Here is a 23,278-nt window from a genome sequence, read left to right on the forward strand (position 1 = left end):
GTTTGTTTTGCTTCCGTTTTTTCATTTCCTTTTTATATAAATATCTTCTTTTTATGTAATATATCATTTTATAATATTTTTTTTTATAATATATAATAACAATTTTCTGGTTTTCTCTGATTTGAATGTGAATTTAAAAGTTTTGTGGCTGTAGTCAAAACGAGTTTTCCTCAACTAATACAAAGGTGTTTGTGTGGTTGTGTTGTTTTTACGTTCTAAGGGGATGCATTTTTTTTTCTGCGGAATTTCTGTTCCCTTTGCCTTGAAGCAGTAGTTAAAGTGAAGTTGTCAGCCGGAATAAGAGCAATAATAATCCGCCAAATGAAAAACGAAAAACAAAAACTTCTATTAAGTATACTAGGAGTGTGTTACAATTGAACAATGATTAACCGAAGGCAATCCGTTCCTCCCCACGAAGGTTCTGTGGTCAAACGGATGGAAGGTGACGACACTCCCCCGGGGTGGGTGGAATCGGTTGAATTCCGGAATTTGCCGCACGCGTGCTACTTTAAAACGGAGCTCTTTTTTTTTTTTCTTCTTCTAGTACTAGATTTCTGCGCCGCGCGTGATCACGATTTGCTTTCTCAGAATAACTTTTCTCTTACTAACTTAAACTTGTAGTGACATCCCTTACTTTATGTAGGACCGAATTAAAAAGTGTTTCACCGTGTTTGAGGGGATAGGAATTGTCAAACGGAGCCGCGATCTATTTTTCTCCCTAACTTCTTCTATTGCGCTGGACGACGGACGTGCACTACCTTCTTTACTTTATTCTCTAGGTTAGTCAAAAAACTGCTCGACAAAAACGATCCACTGCTGACTAAAAGGCGGACTTGGGTGACCGGCGATCGTTTCGAGCTAGAGGGGGGCGCCAGAAAATGTTGTCTTCTTCGTTTCTTTTCATCTACATCACACAAATAAGAAAAAAACAAAACAAAGCTGGATGATTTTGCTCCACACCGAAGTGTCTTTTCTCTTTTGTTGTTGTATATTTTTTAACCTGTGTGTGTGTATGTGTTTGTTGTATAACTGATACTTTCATAAACATAAAAAAAATATTTTAATAATCCTCTAAATCGAAAGCATCGTTGTCCAATTCATCTAGTTGCATACTTTGGAAATCGACCTTGTAGCGCAAACAACCTGTGGGAGAGAAAGAAGATGAGATTATTAGGAACTCCTTTGTAACGATGGCTGAGAATTTAGAAAATTTATTTCATGATAACATAAGTGCATTTAATAATTGTTACGTTAAAAATAAAAAATCATTAAAAATTTTACAATGGAATGTTAGAGGAATCAATAACCTCTTTAAATTTGATGAAATTATTCAAACTGTTGATATGATTGAAACTGAAATAGATGTTATTGTAATCGGCGAAACATTGTTGAAACGAGAAAATTGTAAACTTTATGAAATACCTAACTATAAATCAGAATTTTCCTGCAGAGAGGAGTCCAGCGGTGGACTTGCATTATATGTAAACAAAAATTTAAAAAGCAAAATTAAAAAGAACTTCCACGAGAATGGTTTTCACCACGTACACGTTGAAATTGATTTGAAAGGACATTTTTATGATGTTCATGGACTATATCGCCCCCCAAATTACGATTTTAATACTTTTAGTAACTATTTGGAGCATGTTTTGAGCTCGTCTAAGCCTGGAAATTCTTGTTTGATCGTTGGTGATATCAATGTACCAATAAATCACGTCAATTTGAATACAGTTACAAAATATAAAATGTTACTTGAGTCATACGGTTTTATAACTACAAACACCTATGCAACTAGACCAATTAGTGCAAATATTCTTGATCATGTAATCTGTAAATTAAATGACGCCAATCACGTCCGGAATGATACCATTGACCTAACTAACTTGAGTGACCATATACCGGTTATCACATCCTTCAGAACTAAGATTAAAAAAGAGTCCATGGTACTAACAAAAAAAATTGTGAAATATTGTCAACTTAATCAGGAATTTAGTTCATTTGTACGAAGCATTGGTGAAGTCAACGATGTAGAAACAACTTTACAAGCTATAATTTCAACTTATAACACTTTACTTAATCGTTATTCAAAAATAGTTACCAAGAATGTAAACATAAAAGGAAATTCCTGTCCATGGATGACTTTCGATCTCTGGACACTTATGAAAATTAAAGAAAATTATTTGGTTCGAGTTAAAAGATTTCCCACAAACCAACATCTTCGAGAAATGCTATCATATATCTCTAAAAAGGTAGAAACCACTAAACACAAAACCAAGAAACTTTATTATGAAAATTTGCTTACTAATACACCCCATTCAAAACTTTGGAACAATATTAATTTGATATTTGGCCTTAAGAAAAATCGTGAAACTATAACTTTAATTAATAATGGAATTGAAACAAGCGACAAGTTAGAGGTCAGCGAAATATTCAATGACTTTTTTTTCTAACATTGGGCAAAATTTGGCGAACAATATTCCTACATCAGTAACAAACCCGGAAAGAAATTTACGATGGATTCGAGAGTCAGTGTTCCTCCGACCCTCCTCAGAAAATGAAGTTATTCTGTTGATTAACAATTTAAATACTAAAAAAAAGTAACGGCCCGGACAACATACCAGCGTCACTACTGAAAAATAATGTTTTAGAATTTGCAAAAATTTTGTCTCAAATTTTTAATTTAATCTTGCAAACGGGAGATTATCCGGACTGTCTCAAAATTGCTAAAGTTGTGCCGATTTTTAAAGCAGGAGAGTCTTGGGATTGTAACAATTACAGACCGATCTCTACCCTGTCAGTTTTTAATAAAATTTTGGAGAAAATGTTAGTAACTAGATTAACAAATTTTTTAAATATTCACGAAGTCTTATATAAATTTCAGTACGGGTTCCGACAGGGTTCCAGCACGCAAACGGCAATTATTGAATTAGTTGATGACGTTATCGATGCAATTGACTCAGGGAATTTTATGGGTGGCCTTTTTTTAGATTTGAAAAAAGCATTCGATACTTTAAATCATGAAATTTTGTTGAGGAAACTTGAATGTTATGGAATAAGAGGTGTTGCAAATACAGTAATTAAAAGTTATTTAACCAACAGAAAACAATTTGTCCAAATTGAAGATAAGCGTAGTAGTCTAGCTCCCATTAATGTTGGTGTCCCACAAGGCAGTAATATTGGACCTTTGCTATTTCTCTTATTCATCAATGATTTACCCAGACTCAACTTGAATGGTAAAGCTAGACTTTTCGCAGACGATACTGCTCTTTTCTACCCCAACAAAGACATTCACAGTATTATCACTTTAATGGAGAAAGATTTACAAACTTTAAATCAATATTTTAATGCAAATTTGTTGTCCTTAAATCCCTCGAAAACTAAATATATGATTTTCAGGTCCATCAGGAGACTTGAGCCAGAGCATGATGATCCTAGACTTGGACCCACTGTTATAGAAAAAGTAAATTGTTTTAAGTATCTGGGCATACAATTGGATCCCATTTTGTCCTGGATCAATCACATTAAAGTGGTAGAAAACGTGTTTCGTCCTACTTAGGCATTCTGTGGAGGGTAAGATTGTTCGTTCCGAGGAAAATTCTCTTAAAATATTATTTCGCCTATATCCATTCACAATTAAATTATCTAATTTCGGTGTGGGGACGTACTGCAAGCTCTCACCTAGTAAAATTACAAACACTGCAAAACCGTTGTTTAAAAATAATTTTCAACAAACCTTTGTTATATTCAACTTTAACTTTGTATTCGGATGCATGTCACTCAGTTTTACCATTAACCAATCTCTGTGACATCCAAACTACGCTGTTTGTTCATGATGTTATTAATAACCCAAAATTCCATCATACAATTCAGTTAATAACTACAAATAGCTCCCGCAGCACTCGTCAGAGGAACAACCTTCAACGCATTAGAGCACATACAACACGAGGTCAAAATAGATTAAGTTTCATAGGACCTACACTTTATAATCTGCTGCCAGATAATCTAAAGTTATTAGAAAACCGCTCCATCTTTAATGCTAGAATCAAACAACATTATAAACAAAAATTAAACGAAACTTTCAACTAATCGTCATTTAATTTTATTAACCCGTCAATAGCGTTAACAAATCATTACATTGTTGTGGTTCCCTTAAAAGGAAGTAGCTTCCACTGGGATACCATCCTAAAAGTTAATAGTAGTTAAACTACCGCACATCCTAGTAAAGTCAGCTCATTTTTTTATTACATTGCTTTATTATCATTTTGAATTCGAGCTGAAATTAGTTTGCGTCCATAACCAGGGGCTCTGGAATAATGAGCTTTTGGTGTGGGGATTGTGGTGGGCCATAAAAAAAAAAAAAAAAAAAAAAAAAAACGATGATTAGAGAACTACTTTTAATGTTAAAAAAAAGCAATGGAAAAACAAACCATTGATAACGTTACTACTAACTGATGGAAAAAACATTTATAACATAAGATAACTTAAAATGTCGGCGGGTAACATAACAACAAATAGTTCACTGTTTAATTTTCATTGTTCCAACGCAACCAGACTGGTGGCAAGCTTGTCAAAAAGTGAACCTCACTTTTGACAGTCCATATAGGGTGAATGCTCCATAAACTGGTTGCACAAAATAGGGTATACAGGCCATTTATAAGTAAATTTGAAAATAAGTTTATTTAATATTTAGGTTTGTAATTTGAAATTGTTATTTATTGTCTAGTTAATTTTTTTTTGTTAAGACCGAGCCATGCGGTAAGGCTTCCGCCTCGCAAATGGGAGTTCAGAACCCGGTGCGGACCAACATAGCTAGTGATCGTTTTCCTTCTGGATACGATTTCTAAGTAAAAAAAGGTAGTTTATCGTCACAAGCTGTACATTATCTTCTTGGAATATTTACATTTAACCTCATTTAACACTAAAATATGTTAATAAAGTTAAAATTAAAAAATGTGAACGATTGATTTCGTCCTCAAAAGGCTGGATAATATTTTATTTTTTCTAGTTATTTATTTTTCGACAAAACATATTCATAATTATTCATGAAAAACACAATTTGAAATATTTTTTCACAAAAAAAAACTTCTTTTCAATTGCACATTTGCTGGCTCTTTTACCCTATATTTAGCGTCAGAGGGGTAAAGCGACCAAATAGCGGGGTCCACGGTCCAACCAATGCACAGTGGTCCAGATCGCAAAATTAAGTGGAAAATGGATTTTCCGAAAAATGGTGACGTTTTGGAGCATTGGTGTCTTCAGAAGATATGTTGCAAATGGAAAGGGGCAACTTTTGGTTTGGTTTAAAATTAGGGTGGTTCACGATTAGGGTGATTTTGAAAATCTAACTTTTCAGGAATATTTTTGGGATTTTTTATGTCTTCTAAAAAGTTGTTGGGCTGGCCAATTCAAGCAACTTTGTCGAAGACACCAAAATTTTATCTCGTAATCTACGCCTTCTATGACCTAATTTATAGAAAGCATCTGAGCAAACCTTCAAAAATCAGTTTTTGAACGTGGCAATTCAGGGTTAATTTTAGAGAAAGTGATATTCGGAGCACTTTTAGAGCTCTACAAAACGAACATTTTCATTTTTGACATGTCAATTTGGACTTAAGGGTCAAAGTTACAGCCATTTTAAGGTAAAGATGCAAATTTAAAACTTAAATATCTCAAAATGGCGCAAGCCAAATTTTAAGCACTAGGTTGCATTTGAAGAGAGATCCAGCACTACAAACGCTGAAAAATCTCAGGGTGTTTTTCTTTAAACTTGAGATATCTTCATTTGAAAAAGTCTAATTTTCAAAGGAAAACCATATGGGACCACCTAACGAAATTCGAAAATTGTCCAAATATATGTTTTTCCATGTAATTTTGCCCGCTGAATCTGAATCTGCCCTCAGAATTGAGCTAAAATGTCAACAAATCGATTTTTGGTCATATTTTGGGTTTCCATGTAAAATTATCATTTAAACCCAAAATATGACCAAAAATCGATTTGTTGACATTTTGGCTCAATTCTGAGGGCAGATTCAGATTCAGCGGGCAAAATTACATGGAAAAACATATATTTGGACAATTTTAGAATTTCGTTAGGTGGTCCCATATGGTTTTCCTTGATAATTAGACTTTTCAAATGAAGATATCTCAAGTTTAAAGAAAAACATCCCTGAGATTTTTCAGCGTTTGTAGTGCTAGATCTCCTCTTTCAAATGCAACCTAGTGCTTAAAATTTGGCTTGCGCCATTTTGAGATATTTAAGTTTTAAATTTGCATCTTTTTTACCTTAAAATGGCTGTAACTTTTGACCCTTAAGTCCAAATTGACATGTCAAAAAATGAAAATGTTCGTTTTGTAGAGCTCTAAAAGTGCTCCGAATATCTCTTTTCTCTAAAAGTTAACCCTGAATTGCCACGTTCAAAAAACTGATTTTTGAAGGTTTGCTCAGATGCTTTCTATAAATTTGGTCATAGAAGGCGTAGATTACGAGATAAAATTTTGGTGTCTTCGACAAAGTTGCTTGAATTGGCCAGCCCAACAACTTTTAGAAGACATAAAAATTCCCAAAAATATTCCTGAAAAGTTAGATTTTCAAAATCACCCTAATCGTGAACCACCCTAATTTTCAACCAAACCAAAAGTTGCCCCTTTCCATTTGCAACATATCTTCTGAAGACACCAAAGCTCCAAAACGTCACCATTTTTCGGAAAATCCATTTTCCACTTAATTTTGCGATCTGGACCACTGTGCAATGTGAGTATCGCGGCCCATACCTACAATTTGACAATCTCGCCATCAGGCTGAACGCAACACATATAGACTAGGTAAGGTAAGGCAGATTTTCCAGCTGTCTAATAAAAGTTGGCGCGAAAACCAGATTTTAAATACCAATTTTCCTAAAAGTTTATCGAAAACGCTTTTTGAATTCTTTTTTTTAACACTTTCGCCGCCATATTGAATTTAAAAAACTAAACTAAACTAAAGCATAGTTTAAGTATCATGCTAAAGAAAAAGAAAAAAAAAGTATGGTTGGATAATCGAATCATAATTGATAATCATAAACATTCGGATAATCGAGTCTGAACTCTATTTAGATACCTATGGAAGCGTTCATTTATTAAGAAACACAAAAATTGGGATTATCAGCATTAGGGTGGTCCAAATCTGGGCTTTATCGGGGCTACCCCCTGAAATCAATGATTGGCCCATCACTAGGCTAAATTCCAAATTTGAGCTCATTCTGACCACGGGAAACCCTCCCTCTAATCGCTTGAAGTTTTGTATGGGAAAAATCATCAACATGCATGGGAAAAGCAACTGTTTCTGTTTTTTACCTGTGGAGGGCGCAATAGTCGTCCAATCTTAATCAATGTTCAGATATATATGACCTTCATTAAATTAAGAACAACTTTCCCGAAGACACCATATAAAACGATCCCTTTCGAAAGCTAATAACTTATCAACAATCTTAAAATATGGTGTCTTCGGGAAAGTTGTTCAAAATTTAACGAAGGTCAATCTGGAGTTTTTTTTTTTTTTTGAAAAGGTCCTATAAACCAAATTTTTAGTTTTTGTTTTTGGGTGTTTTTTAATACCCCTGACTTGAGGCGGTTTCAAAAACACCCAAAAAGCAAAAACTGGAAACTTGGTTTATTGGATCTTTTCAAAAAAAAAACTCCAGATATATATCTGAGAATTGATAAAGATTGGACGACTATATTGCGCCCTCCACAGGTAAAAAACTGAAACAGTTGCTTTTCTCCATGGGTGATTCTCCGCCAACTCACACAGCAGTTGCCCCGACCCCTCTTCGATTTGCGTGAAACTTTGTCCTAAGGGGTAACTTTTGTCCCTGATCACGAATCCGAGGTCCGTTTTTTGATATCTCGTGACGGAGGGGCGGTACGACCCCTTCCATTTTTGAACATGCGATAAAGAGGTGTTTTTCAATAATTTGCAGCCTGAAACGGTGATGAGATAGAAATTTGGTGTCAAAGGAACATTTATGTAAAATTAGACGCCCGATTTGATGGCGTACTCAGAATTCCGAAAGAACGTATTTTCATCGAAAAAAAAACACTGAAAAAGTTTTAAAAACTGTCCCGTTTTCCGTTACTTGACTGTTAAAATTTTTTGGAACATGTCATTTTATGGGAAAATTAATGTTCTTTTCAAATCTACATTGACCCAGAAGGGTAATTTTTTCATTTATAACAAAAAAATTCATTCTAATGTTTCGTGTTTTTTCTAACTTTTGTTGTTATAAAGTTGTATATCAGACAATTACAAAAAAAAAGATGTGATACATAAACATAAGGGGCTTGCTTATAAACATCACAAGTTATCGCGATTTTACGAAAAAATTTTTTTGAAAAAGTTGGTCGTCGTCGATCATGGCCGTTCATCGTCACCCGCGACAGACACGGACGACGAAACAAAGAGAAACACAAGAAGTATTTTTTTTCAAAACTTATGTTTTGTTAAGTCGCGATAACTCGTGATGTTTATAAGCAAACCCCTTTATGTTTATATATCACATTTTTTTGTAATTGTCTGCTCTACAACTTTATAGAACATTATTACTCTCTAAAAAATAACAATGCAAAGTTAGAAAAAAACACGAAATTTTAAAATGAAAAATGTTGTTCTAGATGAAACAATGATCCTTCTGGGTCAATGTAGATTCGAAAAGTACATTAAATTTGTTCAAAAAAAAAAATTACAGTTGAGTAACGAAAAATGGGAGAGTTTTTAAAACTTTTTTAGTGTTTTTTTCGATGAAAAATACGTTCTTTCGGAATTCTGAGTAATCCATCGGGAGTCTAATTTTACATAAAAGTCCCTTTGACATCAAATTTCTATCCCATCACCGTTTCAGGCGGCAAATTATTGAAAACACCTCTTTTTTCGCATGTTCAAAAATAAAAGGGACCGTACCGCCCCTCCGTCACGAGATATCAAAAAACGGACCTCGGATTCGTGATCAGTAGGGTTAGTGAAATTTCACGATTTCGCGGACAGCGTGAAATCCGCGAAATTTGACTTTTTCCACGAAATCCCGTGAAATTTTTTGTTTGTGTGAAACTGTAACAATTTTTCATTATTTACATTTTATCAAATTTAAATAGGAATAAAAATAATCTTAAGAACTACTGTAGAATTAAGCGAGTGAATACCCTTGTTCAATACTAATAAAGGGTTAGTGAATTTTGACGATTTCGCAATATGTGTAAAATTCTTGAAATTTATCAATTTTTTCAAAACTTTTTGGCTTCCTCTCCGAGGAATGCCATATAAAATCACTTGAAAATTGGCCAAAAAATTGCACTTCGATTTCTCGGAAATGGCTGAACGGATTTGGACACTTCCGGTTGCATTCGATCCCTCTTAGCTTCCGATAAGTCGCTATTGAAAATCTTCCCCGTAGCCCTTTCCTGTCAAAAGATATTTACGAAAAACGATTTGCAAAACTAAAATGGAAAAACAAAAAACGATGAAAAATTTTCAAAATTGCTTCATTTTTGCACAACTAGGTAGTCTGGAATGTCCTCCATCCACGGCTGAAACGGGACAAAAATCCATTGAAATTAGCCAAAGTTACAGCCACTTTAAGAAAACTGTTTGCATTCAGCCGCCTCCAAATCGACTAAAACGTGGCCAAAATTAACCAAAATTTCGGCATGTTGCACATTTTTGTAAAGCTTTTTCAAAACCCAATCCAATGAGATACATATCTCGACGAATTATTAGGCTTAGTCGCTAATATCTGCACTAAACTGCTATTTTTGACGATACCAATGCATTATCACATGCTGGTTCGCCCATCCGGCTAAAAAACCCAGAACTATTATACTTCACTCGAAAGCATTTTTCATCGTGCTTCGAATGTCATTTTAGGAAATAAAATTCCCTTTGTGAATCGCGTCCAGCATGCTAAGATTCTTGGGTGGGTCTCGTGGCGCAGGGGTAGCGGCTTCGGCTGCCGATCCCGATGATGCTATGAGACGCGGGTTCGATTCCCGCCTTATCCACTGAGCTTCTATCGGATGGTGAAGTAAAACGTCGGTCCCGGTTTCTCCTGTCTCGTCAGAGGCGCTGGAGCAGAAATCCCACGTTAGAGGAAGGCCATGCCCCGGGGGGCGTAGTGCCAATAGTTTCGTTTTTATGCTAAGATTCTGTCGTCCCTAAATCAGGACCAGAATAGCCTCAAAAACGTCTTCGCCAAGCTAAGACAAGTCAAGTCATTTCGGGAAATGACAATATGTAATGTGTTCCTAGATACCTATCCATGAGCCATCGATCGACTCCGTTAGCGATACACTTTTTACCCTTTCTTAAATTTTCGCTTTAGCTGTAGAAGGTGAGAGCGGAATGCAAGGCGAGAGAAGGAGAGAGTTTACGGAAATTTTGACTCGTTCGAGCACTGCATAGGGACGTGGCGTTACATCGTGCTGCCATCTGGTTTTTTTAAGTGCAAAAGTGCTGAGTCATCGTCTAAAAATAGACGGCGTCCTATCTCGCCCAGCAAAATGAAGTCGATAAAGTAGTCGGTTTCGATAAGAAAAAGTGGAAAACGTGGTCTAAAAATAGTGACGCCATCCCCCTATGCCGTCACGGTGTAAAAACTCGCGTGCATTGCTTACATGGATTTTCGTCGACGAACATGGGCGTATTTTACTTCTACTCGGATTGAATAGCATTCGATTTAGTAAGTCTCTAGACTATATACTAAGTATTCTGCTTTCAGTCAAAAGGATCGCAAAGTTATTATTTTAAATTGTTTTAAAAATCCATTTTAAATCCTTTGCGGTCGTACAAAGGGTCATTGTACCCAGAAAATTAAGCTTTATCATTGTGAACAATAATATTACCAATTTAGTTGAATTTTAGAACTCAATCAACGAATCGCCTCTATATATACATGTACATTCTCAATACATTTATTTGTGTATGAACCGAGAAGAGGAAGCCCCCATTCACCTAGGTGGATTAAGTAACGTTTTTTTTTGCAAATAGCATAATAAATATTTCAACCATAAATACTATTTAAGTAAACTTTATTAGTTTTCAATTGAAAAGCTTGATATGAACTATTTAAAGAATTGTTATGTTTTTTTAGTTTACTATTATTATCATAATTATCAATTGCAAAGGAAATTAAAAGAATCAAGCTTTGTTATATTCAGAAAAAAAGAGTTTTTTTTATTTTATGTGTCGGAAATCACCTGTTTAAAATATTTCAGATTTTTTCTTAGTCCTGTTTAATTTTAACATGACATGACAGCCACTCTTTTATTATAATGTTGGTTCCAATGCGCAATTTTGACATTTCGGGCGTGCACCATTCGTAACGCCATCTTTGTTTAAAAATCTGGATACAACTTTCAAGCGGTTAGAGAGAGGGGTTCCCGTGTTCAGAATGAGCTCAAATTTGGAATTTAGCCTAGTGTTGGGTCAATCAATGATTTTAGAGAGTTGCCCCGAGAAAGCCTGGATTTGGACCACCCTAATCAGCTTGCAGGCTCTTTTCCGGACCACTTCCAGAAAAAAATCTGGCCATGTTTATTATCATTAAAATCTTCATTCAGCTTGTGTTTTTGACGCAAAAATATTGTATTAGTTTACAAACTTTATTTTATATTTGTTTGACATATTTTTGTATGCATAGATTATATAAAAAAGACCCATGTACAATAGGGTGCCCAGAAAAAAAAAGATCCCCTGCTCCACAAGCGGAAAACGGTGTTTTGGGTAAGTTTATGCATCTTTGCAAATTTTGAGCGAAATTGGTTGAGGTTAACCCATTCGCACCTAAAGCTGGTGAAAAATTTTTGTTGATGCAAAATGACTTCTTAAATTGCTAATAACTTTTCAAGCTCAAGTTTTATAGCTTTGGTATTTTCTACAAAGTGCAGTGTAAGTGCATTAAATTTTCAATGAGAATTTCACTTTTGGAAATATTTAGTTTGCGCACCGTGCAAACCAAACCGTAAGAAAATTGAATTTTCGATAAATTAGAAAAATATGTTTACAAGGGTCGAGTAATAAATACCTGAAAAAATCATGTTTTGGGCTGGAACTGCTCAATAGGCAACCAACTATTTAAATTTCACTCAAATGGAGTCGTTGAACTCGAATTTGATGTACAAACTTTCGGATAATCGTGTCGGAAACAATATTTTTTATGAGCTTATCTGCCGTTCTACGCATAATTGTCCCATGTTCAAAAAAGTGCAACTGTGAAAAACGCGATTGAAATTTTTCGACCGATTTCTGTGTTTCTACGCATAATTGTCCCGTGGGTTCCTATTCGCCCTATGTATCCCTAATCACCCCAGTTAGCAGTTTATCACCCTTATTTGTGATCCTCTTGCTATACAACAGGTAAACAAGGCATAATGCTTAGTAAAACGAAGGATTCCGTGTAAGAAAAAACTTGGTGGGACAATTATGCGTATAAGTTCAACAATGGGACAAACAGACTTGGTGTTGTTTTTGATGAGTTTCCGAACAAAGTATCAGATTTTATGTGTTTTTCTTAAAGTACACCTCAGACTAAACTTAAAAATGGCATAAAGTCAAAATCGTCAAAACTGACATTGGACAATTATGCGTAGAAACAGAACAGAAATCTAAAACTATTGATATAAAATTTATAATTTTCAGGGGATTTTTTTTAAATAAAAGGCTCTACAAACTAAAAAAAAAAAACATTTCAAATTAAAAGTGCTTAATGCATTTAAAAAATGTACTAAAAACACGCAGAGCCGTTACCTTATTCCTATCAAAACCATCAGTAGCGATGTGCGTGCAGGGGTGCCTCAACGTTCGAATGTATTGAAAAAAGTCAACCGTGTGTCATTTGTGTGATTCGTGAAAGAATTTGTGAGTTTTAAGTGTGTTGTTGTGTCGTTTCTAAATTTCCTCCCCTCTCGATACTCGTCTATTATTTCCTGTATCTGGTACTAAGTTCTAAATGTTTCACGGAAGCTTCTCTCCTCACACTTCGGTACAAGTACACCTAAATTCGCTGGCAAAGAAAACGAATCTTTCGCAGGGCAAAGAAATGTGACTCGCGCGCGCGCCCTCTCAACTATTCATTGTTCAAATGTTACGCGGTTTGGAGACGAATTCGAGTTGCAATTGTTATTATACACGGTATTTTTTGTTTGTTTGTTAGTTTGTTTCTTGAATGATATATCAGCATAAAACGAGGCGCTCCGCCGGAAGTGGTGTGAGCCGCTCCCGGAAGATGCCCGCCAATATTTATATAAATAGTTTTTCCTTATGTTTTTTTTTTGGTTTGTTCGCTTTTTACCTAAATACACGCTGCTCACGGTAGGCTCGGAACCGACTTCTGTTTTTCAACACATTTTATCAGCTTTTGCCCGCATAGAATTTACTGATTATATTAACTAATTTCATACATGTTTGTAAGTTGTGTTGTGGGTGTGTTTTGTGTGTTTGATGTTTGCTATCCGGATTTTTGCTTGTTTGTTTGCTTGTTTACCTTTATTAAAATCGAATCGAATGTGGCTTTCGTATTTTGTTTGTTTGTTATTGGAGAGAAATTGGTTGCACAAAACTAACTTTTTTCCGCGTAATCTGGTGTTTTTTTTTAATAAATTTTCTGCTCAGTTTGGTTTCTCTAAGTAGTTTATCGGCTTTTGGAACGCGACCATTTCGGCTGATTACAAGTTTGGAAAGAGTACCTAGAAAGTTGTGTCTGCTTCTCGCGTCGTGTAGTCCCTCAAAGAGCACAAGAAAGTGTTTGTCCGAATCGTAATTGATTTAGTAATCGTCAAGGTCAACGTCGTCCAGCGGCTCGTCGGCCTGGAGCGACTGGAAGTCGACTTTGTAGCGGAGAATTCCTGCGCACACGCACACGCAAACACATACAAACCCGCGCACAGAAGAATAGGTTATTAGTAGCGAGTTGTGATTAGTTTTGGGTTAGCATTTGGGAATAGAGAGAATTACAGATTAGCGTTTAGTCACTCAACTAGCGATATTGGAAACCGGTCGCCACGCGCAAAATTTTGCACCAATTAGCACAACGAGTGTGTGTTAGGTTAGGAAATAGTGGCCAGAAATAAAAACGTACCTCCAATTCCACCAAATCCTCGCACAAACTGGCTGCCCTCCTGGGACTTGTCAGTGATAATTTCCAAAGTAGCACCGAAGCTCTTGTAGTTGTTGGCGAGCCATTCCAACAGCGGTTGAGATTCGACCAGTTCCATCTCGACGCCACTCTGCAAGTGGAAGGAGGAATGTGGAGTTTAGAACGCATGTCTCGGTGAGAAATGAGAGTCACGAGGCTTCATTTCAAAAGGCTGAAGTTGGTTCATCAGAGTGACGATCATCTTACTGGTCGTCACCGTCCTGGCAGCAGCGTTGCACAGATGCTTGTGCACCTTCCATGGAGGGTCGAAGGTTCATCTAACTCAATCCTGTTTAGTTGACTACTCATCACTCAGGGTCGGTATTTGGACGGTTTCAGTCGATAACGATGTCATCGACATTGGCATTGGTGTCTCAGTCCTTTTGAGAATTGAGGCTTAATTTAAGATAGTCGTAGACCGAAGATACTGATTACTCATCACTCACTAGGCTTATGTTGAACAGCGCACCGGTTAAGCCACCAGCTTGAGTAGCGAGACAAGGATCTCGTTGCTTCTCGTCCTTGCCAGGATTGAGGCTATATTTAAAGGTAGTCGTAGACCAAAGTTACTGATTACTCATCGCTGCACGGCAACTCTCCAACGAATCCCAGCCTTCAGCCTTTTAAAATGTCCGCCTTGATCGCCCCGCAAACCCCGCGTACCTCCTTGTCAGTGAAGTGCGACTTGTCCTTCTCCTGCTCCGGGGTCAGGTGCAATACTGTTGTGGACGTCGCACTGACGTGGTTCTTGAGCACGTAGCGTTGAATGTCCAAGTTCTCCCAGCAGATCAGCGTCTCGACCGAGCCCAGTTCCAGCGCCTTGAGCGTGTCCTCCACGCCGAAGCAGTACTTGCCGGTGTCCTGCGGGATGAAACCATAGATTCATACCATACTACGAACAGCGCATAACTCAACCAAACTCACCTGTGAAATTTCGTCAAAGTATCGCCCAATCAGTTTCTTCTCCTGGATGAACTTTACGTTCTGCAGTGATTCAGCTGCCAGCTCGATGGCCTGGTTAAAACCGTTCTCCCCGCCGTACGACACGTCCACCAGTTTGATCACTTTCGATTGCAATCGCTGAAACAAAACGAGAGTCATCACTCCGGATACAACAACAACCTCCCGCAAAGGGAAATAACTCACCGGATCGAACATGTCCGACTGGCTGAGCTCGGTCTTGAAGTCGGCACTACCGGCCAGGATGAGGCCGGCAATGTTTGGCTTGTCGTTGGTGATGAACAGCTGGGTGGCCACCTCGGCGACCTTGCGCACGTAGTTGTGACGCTTCTCCATACGCAGACGCGCGAAACGCAACGCGGACTGACCACCACGGCCGTGCTTCTTCGGCAGGTCCACGGTGAATTTGTGCAGAACCTCGCGGGTGTTGCCCTGCAAGTGGAGAATTTCCGTTAACATATTGACCTCCAATTCCGCAAATCCGCAAACTCACCTGAAGTGTACCGAACAGCGCACCGTTACCGTCCATCACGATGAAACCGAACTTATTGTCGTCCGCGAGCAGGGCCGTCAGCGCTTCGGTGTGGAATTTATTATCGCATAAGTATAAAGAGGTATTGATCGGTTTGAACGGTTCAAAGTCAATGTTGACCTTCTTCTCTTTGCCCTCTTCGGTGACGATCGTACCGCAGTAGATCACGAGTCCATTCGGAGGCACTTTGGTGTATAGTTTGAGCCGGTGCTGGACCGAGGTGATGGCACCGAGCACGGACAGACGGTTCACGCGGGACTTGATGTTGGACGCCGTGCCGAACTCGTCCGCCAGCATCTTGCTCACCCGGCTGATCTGGTCCTTCGGCGGGATGATCAGCGAAATCATGCTGGTGCCATTTCTGGAAACGGGAGGAAAGGAATAAACCAAAATTAATACGGTTTTCTTTTAATCCATACGAAAATTTCTAAAAATGTCTTCAAGTGGCTTTTCAATATTTCCTTATAGTAGCAAAGGGTAAAGGACGTGTAAACAAACAAACAAACTTTTTGACAGTTTTACTGCTCTGTTTGTTTGCAGAAACGTCAGTTTGCATACATTTGGCTTCGTTTGCGAGTTCGGCAAACTGTCAAACACAAAAAAGTGCCAGTTTGTTTGTTTGTTTCCCGTAGTCTGATAGCTTCTTAACGCTCTACAATTATGTCCAAGAGCGCAAAGCGATCCGAGATGAGCCTGAAAAGTTATCAGCGCTTTAAAAATGACGTTTTTGTAGGACTGATTTGTTTTTATCAACTTTAACGGTCATAGCGGCCGCTAAAACTTACACAATTTGGCTCAAAATTGACACAGATGCTTAATTTTGCCTAAGGAATCGAGCTCGGGAATGACCCAAAAATCTTTTTGTCACCCTGATGTTCATACACAGCGTATGTCATGATCGCCATTACGATGTGACCATCAAGGAGGTATTAGACTATGGCAAACAAACAAACACGCACTTTTTTGTGTGGAAAGTTGGCGAAACATGCAAACTTGTTCGCGGAAAACTGGAAAACAAAGCCAAATGAATGCAGGCTGAAGTTTCTGCAAACAACTGTCAAAAATTGCAAGTAAGTTGGTTTGTTTGTTTGTGATAGGCTAATACCTGATTTAAAATACACTGAACATTGTTAGTAAAGACAATTTTATGCTGAGCAATTCTCTGAGATTTCGGTCATTCGATTTTTTATGTATTTTTTAATCCGGCTGAAAGTTTTTTTGGTGCCTTCGGTATGCCCAAAGAAACCATTTTGCATCATGAGTTTGTCCATATAATTTTCCATACAAATTTGGCAGCTGGCCATACAAAAACGATGCATGAAAATTCAAAAATCTGTATCTTTTGAAGGAATTTTTTGATCGATTTGGTGTCTTCGGGAAAGTTGTAGGTATGGATATGGACTACACTGAAAAAAATGATACACGGTAAAAACAAATTGGTGATTTTTTATTTAACTTTTTGTCACTAAAACTTGATTTGCAAAAAACACTATTTTTATTTATTTTTTGATTTGTTTTAGGGGACATAAAATGCCAACTTTTCAGAAATGTCCAGGTTGTGCAAAAAAACTTTGACCGAGTTATGAATTTTCGAATCAACACTATTTTTTTTTCAAAAAATCGAAATATTGGTCGCAAAAATTTGTCAACTTCAGGGTTGTTAAAATATCAAAATATCAGCTCTCAGCAACTACAATTATCCCGCCTGAATATTCATGCCTCAAATATAACTGCTCTTCTCTCTTCATTGAAACTCTCAGCGCCGAACATAGCCGAACACGTTTTCGTGTTTACACACTCGCGATTGACATTTTCCTTTTCCCTCTCATTCCCGCTTCCACGATCATCCTACCGCAACAGCGTTTAACCACAAAAGCCGCCACAAAACCAATTTCGCAAACGCAGTTTAACGGGACGTCATGCGTGGTCGGCTTCTAATCGCCATCTCGCGTTCTCTCATTGCAGTTTTCGGAGAGATTGAGAGACTCAGCGGTGAGAGCGCATAGTCGAGGAAAAGGGCAAGAGTGATAGAGAGAGAATGACATCGCTGGGAATCATGAGACACAAGAAGAGATCTCACAAGCTATCGTGACGGCCGCTATACTCTCGGATATTTTTGGTGCAGAGATAATCTATTGATAGCTTTTCTATCACTCATTTGCAACACTGGTCAACTTCATTTTTCGATGTAAAATCAAATTTGCAATCAAAAAGTACTTTAGTGAAATTTTCATAAAGTGCACCGTTTTCAAGTTATATCCATTTTTAGGTAATGATGTTTTCTAAGTCTCACCCAAACAACCCACCATTTTCTAACGTTGATATCTCAGCAACTAATTGTCCGATTTTCAATGTTAAAATATGAAACATTCGTGAAATTTTCCGATCTTTCCAAAAAAAATATTTCAAATTTTTTGAAATCAAGTCTAACATTTCAAAAAGGCGTAATATTGAATGTTTGGCCAGTTGGTGTCAAACCATCGGGGTTTGAGTGTAATCGAGTCTGGCCTGTATTCTAATCTAATCTAACCCTAGCGCAGCCAGTCTTTCGAGGGCATCCTGGAAAATGCCTTAGCTTAATTAACGCCTAGCATCCTCTTGTCATTATTAACATTTGCAGTGCCCCAATGCAATAAATTGCTTTGAAAAATCACAAAAGTTAAAGCGGCCAGGCCAACTGCGTAAAGTTAACCGCAGAGATGATTCGTTGAATTGGATTGAGTTTGAACACGAATGTTCAAACAGCAATACAGTACTGAATTTACAGGGGAGGAAGAAACGTGGGGATCCCCCGCTCACGTTCATGTTTGTTTAGGCAATTGATCGTTGGGAGCACCATGCTAAGAAGTTTTGGTGCTCCGGGACCCTCTGGGATGAGACATTGTATTTCCACACATGCTCTGGACACTTTTGCCATGGTTATAGCGCCACAACTCGGTGTGTAATCGAGTCTAGCCAGTATCCGTAAATTTATTGAACACCAATAAATTTCGGCTTTATGTGCCAAACTTTAAGCGAACACTCACGAAAAGTAGCATTTATAGAGAAAATTTCCTGGCATCACTGGCTCACTCCAACGGCGCTGCTGCCCAGTCAAATCAATCCAAATTCTGAAACGGAATCTAATTAGAATCGTATACAAATTCCGTTTCAAACGCAACAACCGGTTCCGTGTTCGAACCGGTTGTTGCGTTTGATACGGAATTTGTATACGATTCCTATTAGATTCCGTTTCGGAATTCGGATTGATTTGACTGGGTGATGGTGGTTTTGGTGGCCACCCTTTGCTCTTTATTTGCCTTCGCTTCTCGCTCGGTTTTGTTCAGCCTTCGATTGAAATTAGGTTTTGATTGGTGCGCTGGAAATGGGGACGTGAAGTCGTGATTATTCAGGTTAGTTTTTTTGTGTGCTTTTGTGTCGCTGTTCGTATGGGGTGAGTGCATAATTTGTAAAGGGAGCGCGTGGTCGTAAAAAATATTCCGAGTGAAAAGTGATTTTTGTTGTATGCCTTTTGTCGTGAATTGTGTGTGTTTCTTGCTAGCAATAATAATATCAGTCCTTGCTTTATCATCGTTGATCGGAGGGCACGCCGCCGGTTGAGTTTGTCGTATTAATTGTGTTCCAAAGTAACTGGGTGTTAATTGTGTTTAGTACTTCAGTCGATTGCGGGCGGTGAGGCCACGCGCTTGCCTTACTGAATTATTTTTGTTTTTTTTCGTCGAGTAATTGGTGTTTTTTTTTGTGCTTTTGTAAACTTAATTAATTGTTTTGTGATTTTCAAAGCCCTTCCTATATCATCGTTGATCGGAAGGCACGGCGTCGGGTGGATTGTGCTTAAATTTTTCGAATAAGGTTTTATTTTTTTGCGGTGAAAAAGCCATTTCTATATAATGATTGAAAGATGCGCTGACAATTTGGATAGTCGAGTTAATAGTGGTGCAAAATAATTGTGTGTGAGTGATTTTGTGTGTTAACTAGAAAGACCTTCCCATAGCATCGTTGCTCGGAAGGCTCGCCGACGGGTTTGTTATGAAAGTCCTCCCCATAGCATCGTAGCTCGGTAGGCATCGAAAAGCCAATACCTTATCCTACTAACCCAAAAAAAATTAATCACGTGATGCTTGAAGGAGATGCTGTGGATTCAACGGTCTCAAGCGGTATCAACAAGTATATAGCGAAAAACTATGTGCTTGATGAGTCTGCAACTTCAACTATCGGACTAACATTCCTCCCTTTCGTTGAACTGCAGGCTTCTTGGGAGGGCGCCGGTATTGACTAATAAAGTAGAGATCTTCAGAGGTTAAACAGTGAACGGAAGGTTGGCTCCCACTGATCATTTTTGATTCATTGTTTAACTTCAGCTGATCTGTCAATAACGGAGTAGCAGCTCATTGGCAGTCAACCATGCTCATGCTCATGCTCATGCCTTCGATTGAAATTAGGTTTTACGCCGATTCGATTTGGAGGTTAGAAGGAGTTTACTGTTTACATGGACAGTTCAGTTCGATGCGGTCGTCGATTTTGTTTGGGGAAATTTGTCGACACCATGTAAACAGTGCACACAAGCTGTCAAATGACGTCACGGTGTAAAACCTAATTAGGTTTTACAGCGTGACGTCACGAGCGCACCCACACACACATTTTTGCTGAGACACACGTACAAAAAATGTAAACAGTGCAGCCAAGCTGTCAAATTTCTAACCTCCAAATCGAGTCGGCGTAAAACCTAATGGGTCGTCAAGATTGAAACGTCAAAAGACTTGACGCGTTTGTTTTTTTGATGGCGCTGGCTAATTATTTACATGTTTCGGGATTATTTTTCAAGTGAGTGACCAACTAATGTGCAAAAGAACATGTTGCCGAACGTTGGCGGCAGTTTTGTATTGAAAGCGCCGTGAAAAAGTAAGCGAAAGTGAAAAGTTGGTTTTGACGATGGGACCATCCATAAACCACGTGGACACTTTAGGGGGTATGGCGATTGTCCACGCTCCATACAAAAAGTTTTTATATATGGACAACTGTCCACGAGGGGTTGAGATTTCCAAAAAGTGTCCACGTGGTTTGTGGATGGTCCCGATATTCATTAAGCGTTTGAGGGTTTCTCGCGTGTGTCACTGTGTGTGCCAACAAAATGATAAGAAATGGTCTCGCAAAATAGAAACTTTGATCAAAAGTTTGACAATCAAATTTGATCTTTTTGGCCAGTAAGTGGCATACATTTGCGTGCTTACTCGAGGCGGTGCTGTTGCTGGTAAGTTTACAGCCTAAATAGTATTTTGGAGCTTCATTCGAGCATCAAACTCTCCATATGACGAAGATAGGTGTTTGATTGGAAAGGATATATTTCCCCTACAAATCGGTTAGAAAAACATTGAAGAACTGGCAGCACTGTCTATTGAAGTGAGCACTTATGTACAATTTACAAACTTTTTTTTTAACAGCTACGTTAAGGTTGGAGTTATGAAAGTTTTCAAGATTTTTGGTCATAAAAGTTGAAAATTACAAACAAGCCAAGATTAAAACAAACTGAATCATTCTGGGAACCCTGTCAGCTCTGTGCGCTTAAAATTCATCCTGGGCCAGGATTCCTGGCTCTGCGCTACCGTTCGCCACCAGTTCCGCAAAATTTGCAACCTACGGTGATAAACAAAGGAGATTCCTTCCCACATCTGGGAAGCAGACTAGAGAAGCACGACTCCGTGAATCGTCGGTGCACCCACGTCAGCCCACCCACAGAAGACGGTATTCGTAAATCGTAACCACCGTCGCCAAGTCTATGTGAATCGCCATTTAGTACACCGTCGCGCAGTCCACATCCCGAAGGAAAGTAGGACGACACAAAGGAAAATTCACCCTCCCAATAGAAATGAGGGAGGTGTGGGCAGACATGCTCCTGTTGGCGTCTGGTGTGGGACGTCACTCGACGACGACGACGACAACCACGAGGACTCTCCCTTTCTCTCTCTTGGTGGGAATCTATGGAGTTTGTAGTGGGTGGTTGCGCGACTGTGTTTGTTGCAAACAAATTTTGAGAGAGGGAGAAAGAACTTGAGGGATTCAGGCAGGGAGAACGTGACTGAAGCGACACAACACACAAGGTTTTGTACTTTAGAACCTCTACAGTGAGAGAGTCGGACTGACTTTCCTGTTGGGGGGTTTGAGAGTTGGTTTCAGTAGGGAAAAAGAAAGCTTAATCCGATGCCAACCAATACACAAAATGTGCAATATGTGAAGAAAGTGTGCACTTCCCTCCTCAGCGAGCAGAGGGGGAAAGGTGAGATGCACCTTCTTTATCATCATCAATGAGGGGGAGTGAATTGTGGTTCAGCTGCATTCACAACCGAATCACAGACCTTGCATAAGCACAGACTTTCTCCCCTGCCCCTTGAACCCTTTCGCTGCTTAAATAAGGAGCACTTGAAGTCCTTGAACCTACTTCTACTAAGGCTATCGCCACGGTACTCACCCTCGGGCCATCTCCAAGCTCTTGATAAGCTTCTTGATCTTCCAGATCTCCACATTGCGATCGGCGGAAGTTTCCTCGAAAGACATCTTGCTGCTTCTGCTGGGTTGGCTTACTTCTGGCTGTGATTACTGGCTGTGATTTTTTTCAAGCACACACACACTGGTTCTGCTGCCGCGGTGACCTCGTTCTTCCTCGTTCTTCTGCACACGCACGCACACACGAGACACGACTCTGGATCTGTACGACAACAGGGAAGGAAGAAGGGAAAGGTGTCCACAGGTTACACTTGTACGTATCTACACCCGCGCGACAGGATTACATCCGTCCAAACTCCGTCCAAGTCTCGCGCGCCCGAGATAATTGGAAATCGGACGGAAAAAAAAATCGGAATTCGTGGCAAAAATGGCGTTCAGCAGCAGCAGCAGCAGTACAGATAGATAGAAGAGAGCACGGAGCGCGCGCCCCACCACCACACCACACAACACGACGACTTCGGTCCGACGACGATGACGACCACCAACCAACCCGTCCACGGCAGCACTGTTGGCTGGCACTCTCTCTCGCAAGTGGTGAACCCATTCATCGTAGGCCGTACCTTGTACCTCCTCGGCCTCGCCAAATATCCCCCCGCGCGCGCATACTCGAAAGGGAGCGCTTAATCATCTCGAGCCAAACATTTCATTAGGGCACAAAAGCAAAAACCGCGATTCGAGAAAATCGCTTGCAAAAAATGGACAACTTGTTTCAATTCCTATTTAAAAAATAAGCATGACTGATGGTATTTTTACTGATGATTCGATAAAACACACCATTATCCTCAACTCTGCTTTACTGCTTCTTAATTTAAGTTGATTTTCGCAATAAAACTCATAATTTTAAAAAATCTCGTTATTAGGCCCTTTTAGCTTTCCAACTGCTGTTCATAATGGGCCCTTTCTAAATGCAATTTCGAAGAGAACTAAAAGGGCACTAAAGCGCTGTCACCGGATTGTTGTTTTGAATGATGTTTATGGGCCCTTTTGTTTAGTTAGAAATAATGAGGAATTCAGTGGAAATTTTGATAATTGGTGAAGTTTTATGATCGAATGGAGCAGATAAGGTATGTGAAACATTAAAATTCTTCAAAAGTGTACTGAACAGCAGCCGCGGGCCGTATTCAATATT

General features: G+C 38.8%; 1 protein-coding gene across 2 annotated transcripts in view; it reads right to left on the bottom strand.

Moving 5' to 3' along the window:
* Positions 1-16: 16 nt before the first annotated feature.
* LOC6037708 (eukaryotic peptide chain release factor subunit 1) overlaps positions 17-23,278 on the bottom strand; it is a 29,089-nt gene continuing 5,827 nt past the window's right edge. The window contains exons 2-9 of one of the 2 annotated variants that reach the window (XR_005277919.1): positions 22,115-22,351; positions 15,610-16,009; positions 15,303-15,548; positions 15,081-15,236; positions 14,820-15,017; positions 14,100-14,247; positions 12,770-13,866; positions 17-1,143 (exon numbers count right to left, since the gene is read on the bottom strand). Coding sequence is in view for 1 of the 2 variants with exons in the window: in XM_038258529.1 (XP_038114457.1) it covers positions 1,061-1,143; positions 14,100-14,247; positions 14,820-15,017; positions 15,081-15,236; positions 15,303-15,548; positions 15,610-16,009; positions 22,115-22,200 (1,317 nt within the window). In the remaining variant the exon portion in view is untranslated. The remainder of the gene's footprint in view (positions 1,144-12,769; positions 13,867-14,099; positions 14,248-14,819; positions 15,018-15,080; positions 15,237-15,302; positions 15,549-15,609; positions 16,010-22,114; positions 22,352-23,278) is intronic. The other variant, XM_038258529.1, reaches the window with a different exon arrangement.

Source organism: Culex quinquefasciatus, chromosome 2, assembly GCF_015732765.1.
Source record: "Culex quinquefasciatus strain JHB chromosome 2, VPISU_Cqui_1.0_pri_paternal, whole genome shotgun sequence".
Classification (NCBI taxonomy): Eukaryota; Metazoa; Arthropoda; class Insecta; order Diptera; family Culicidae; genus Culex; species Culex quinquefasciatus.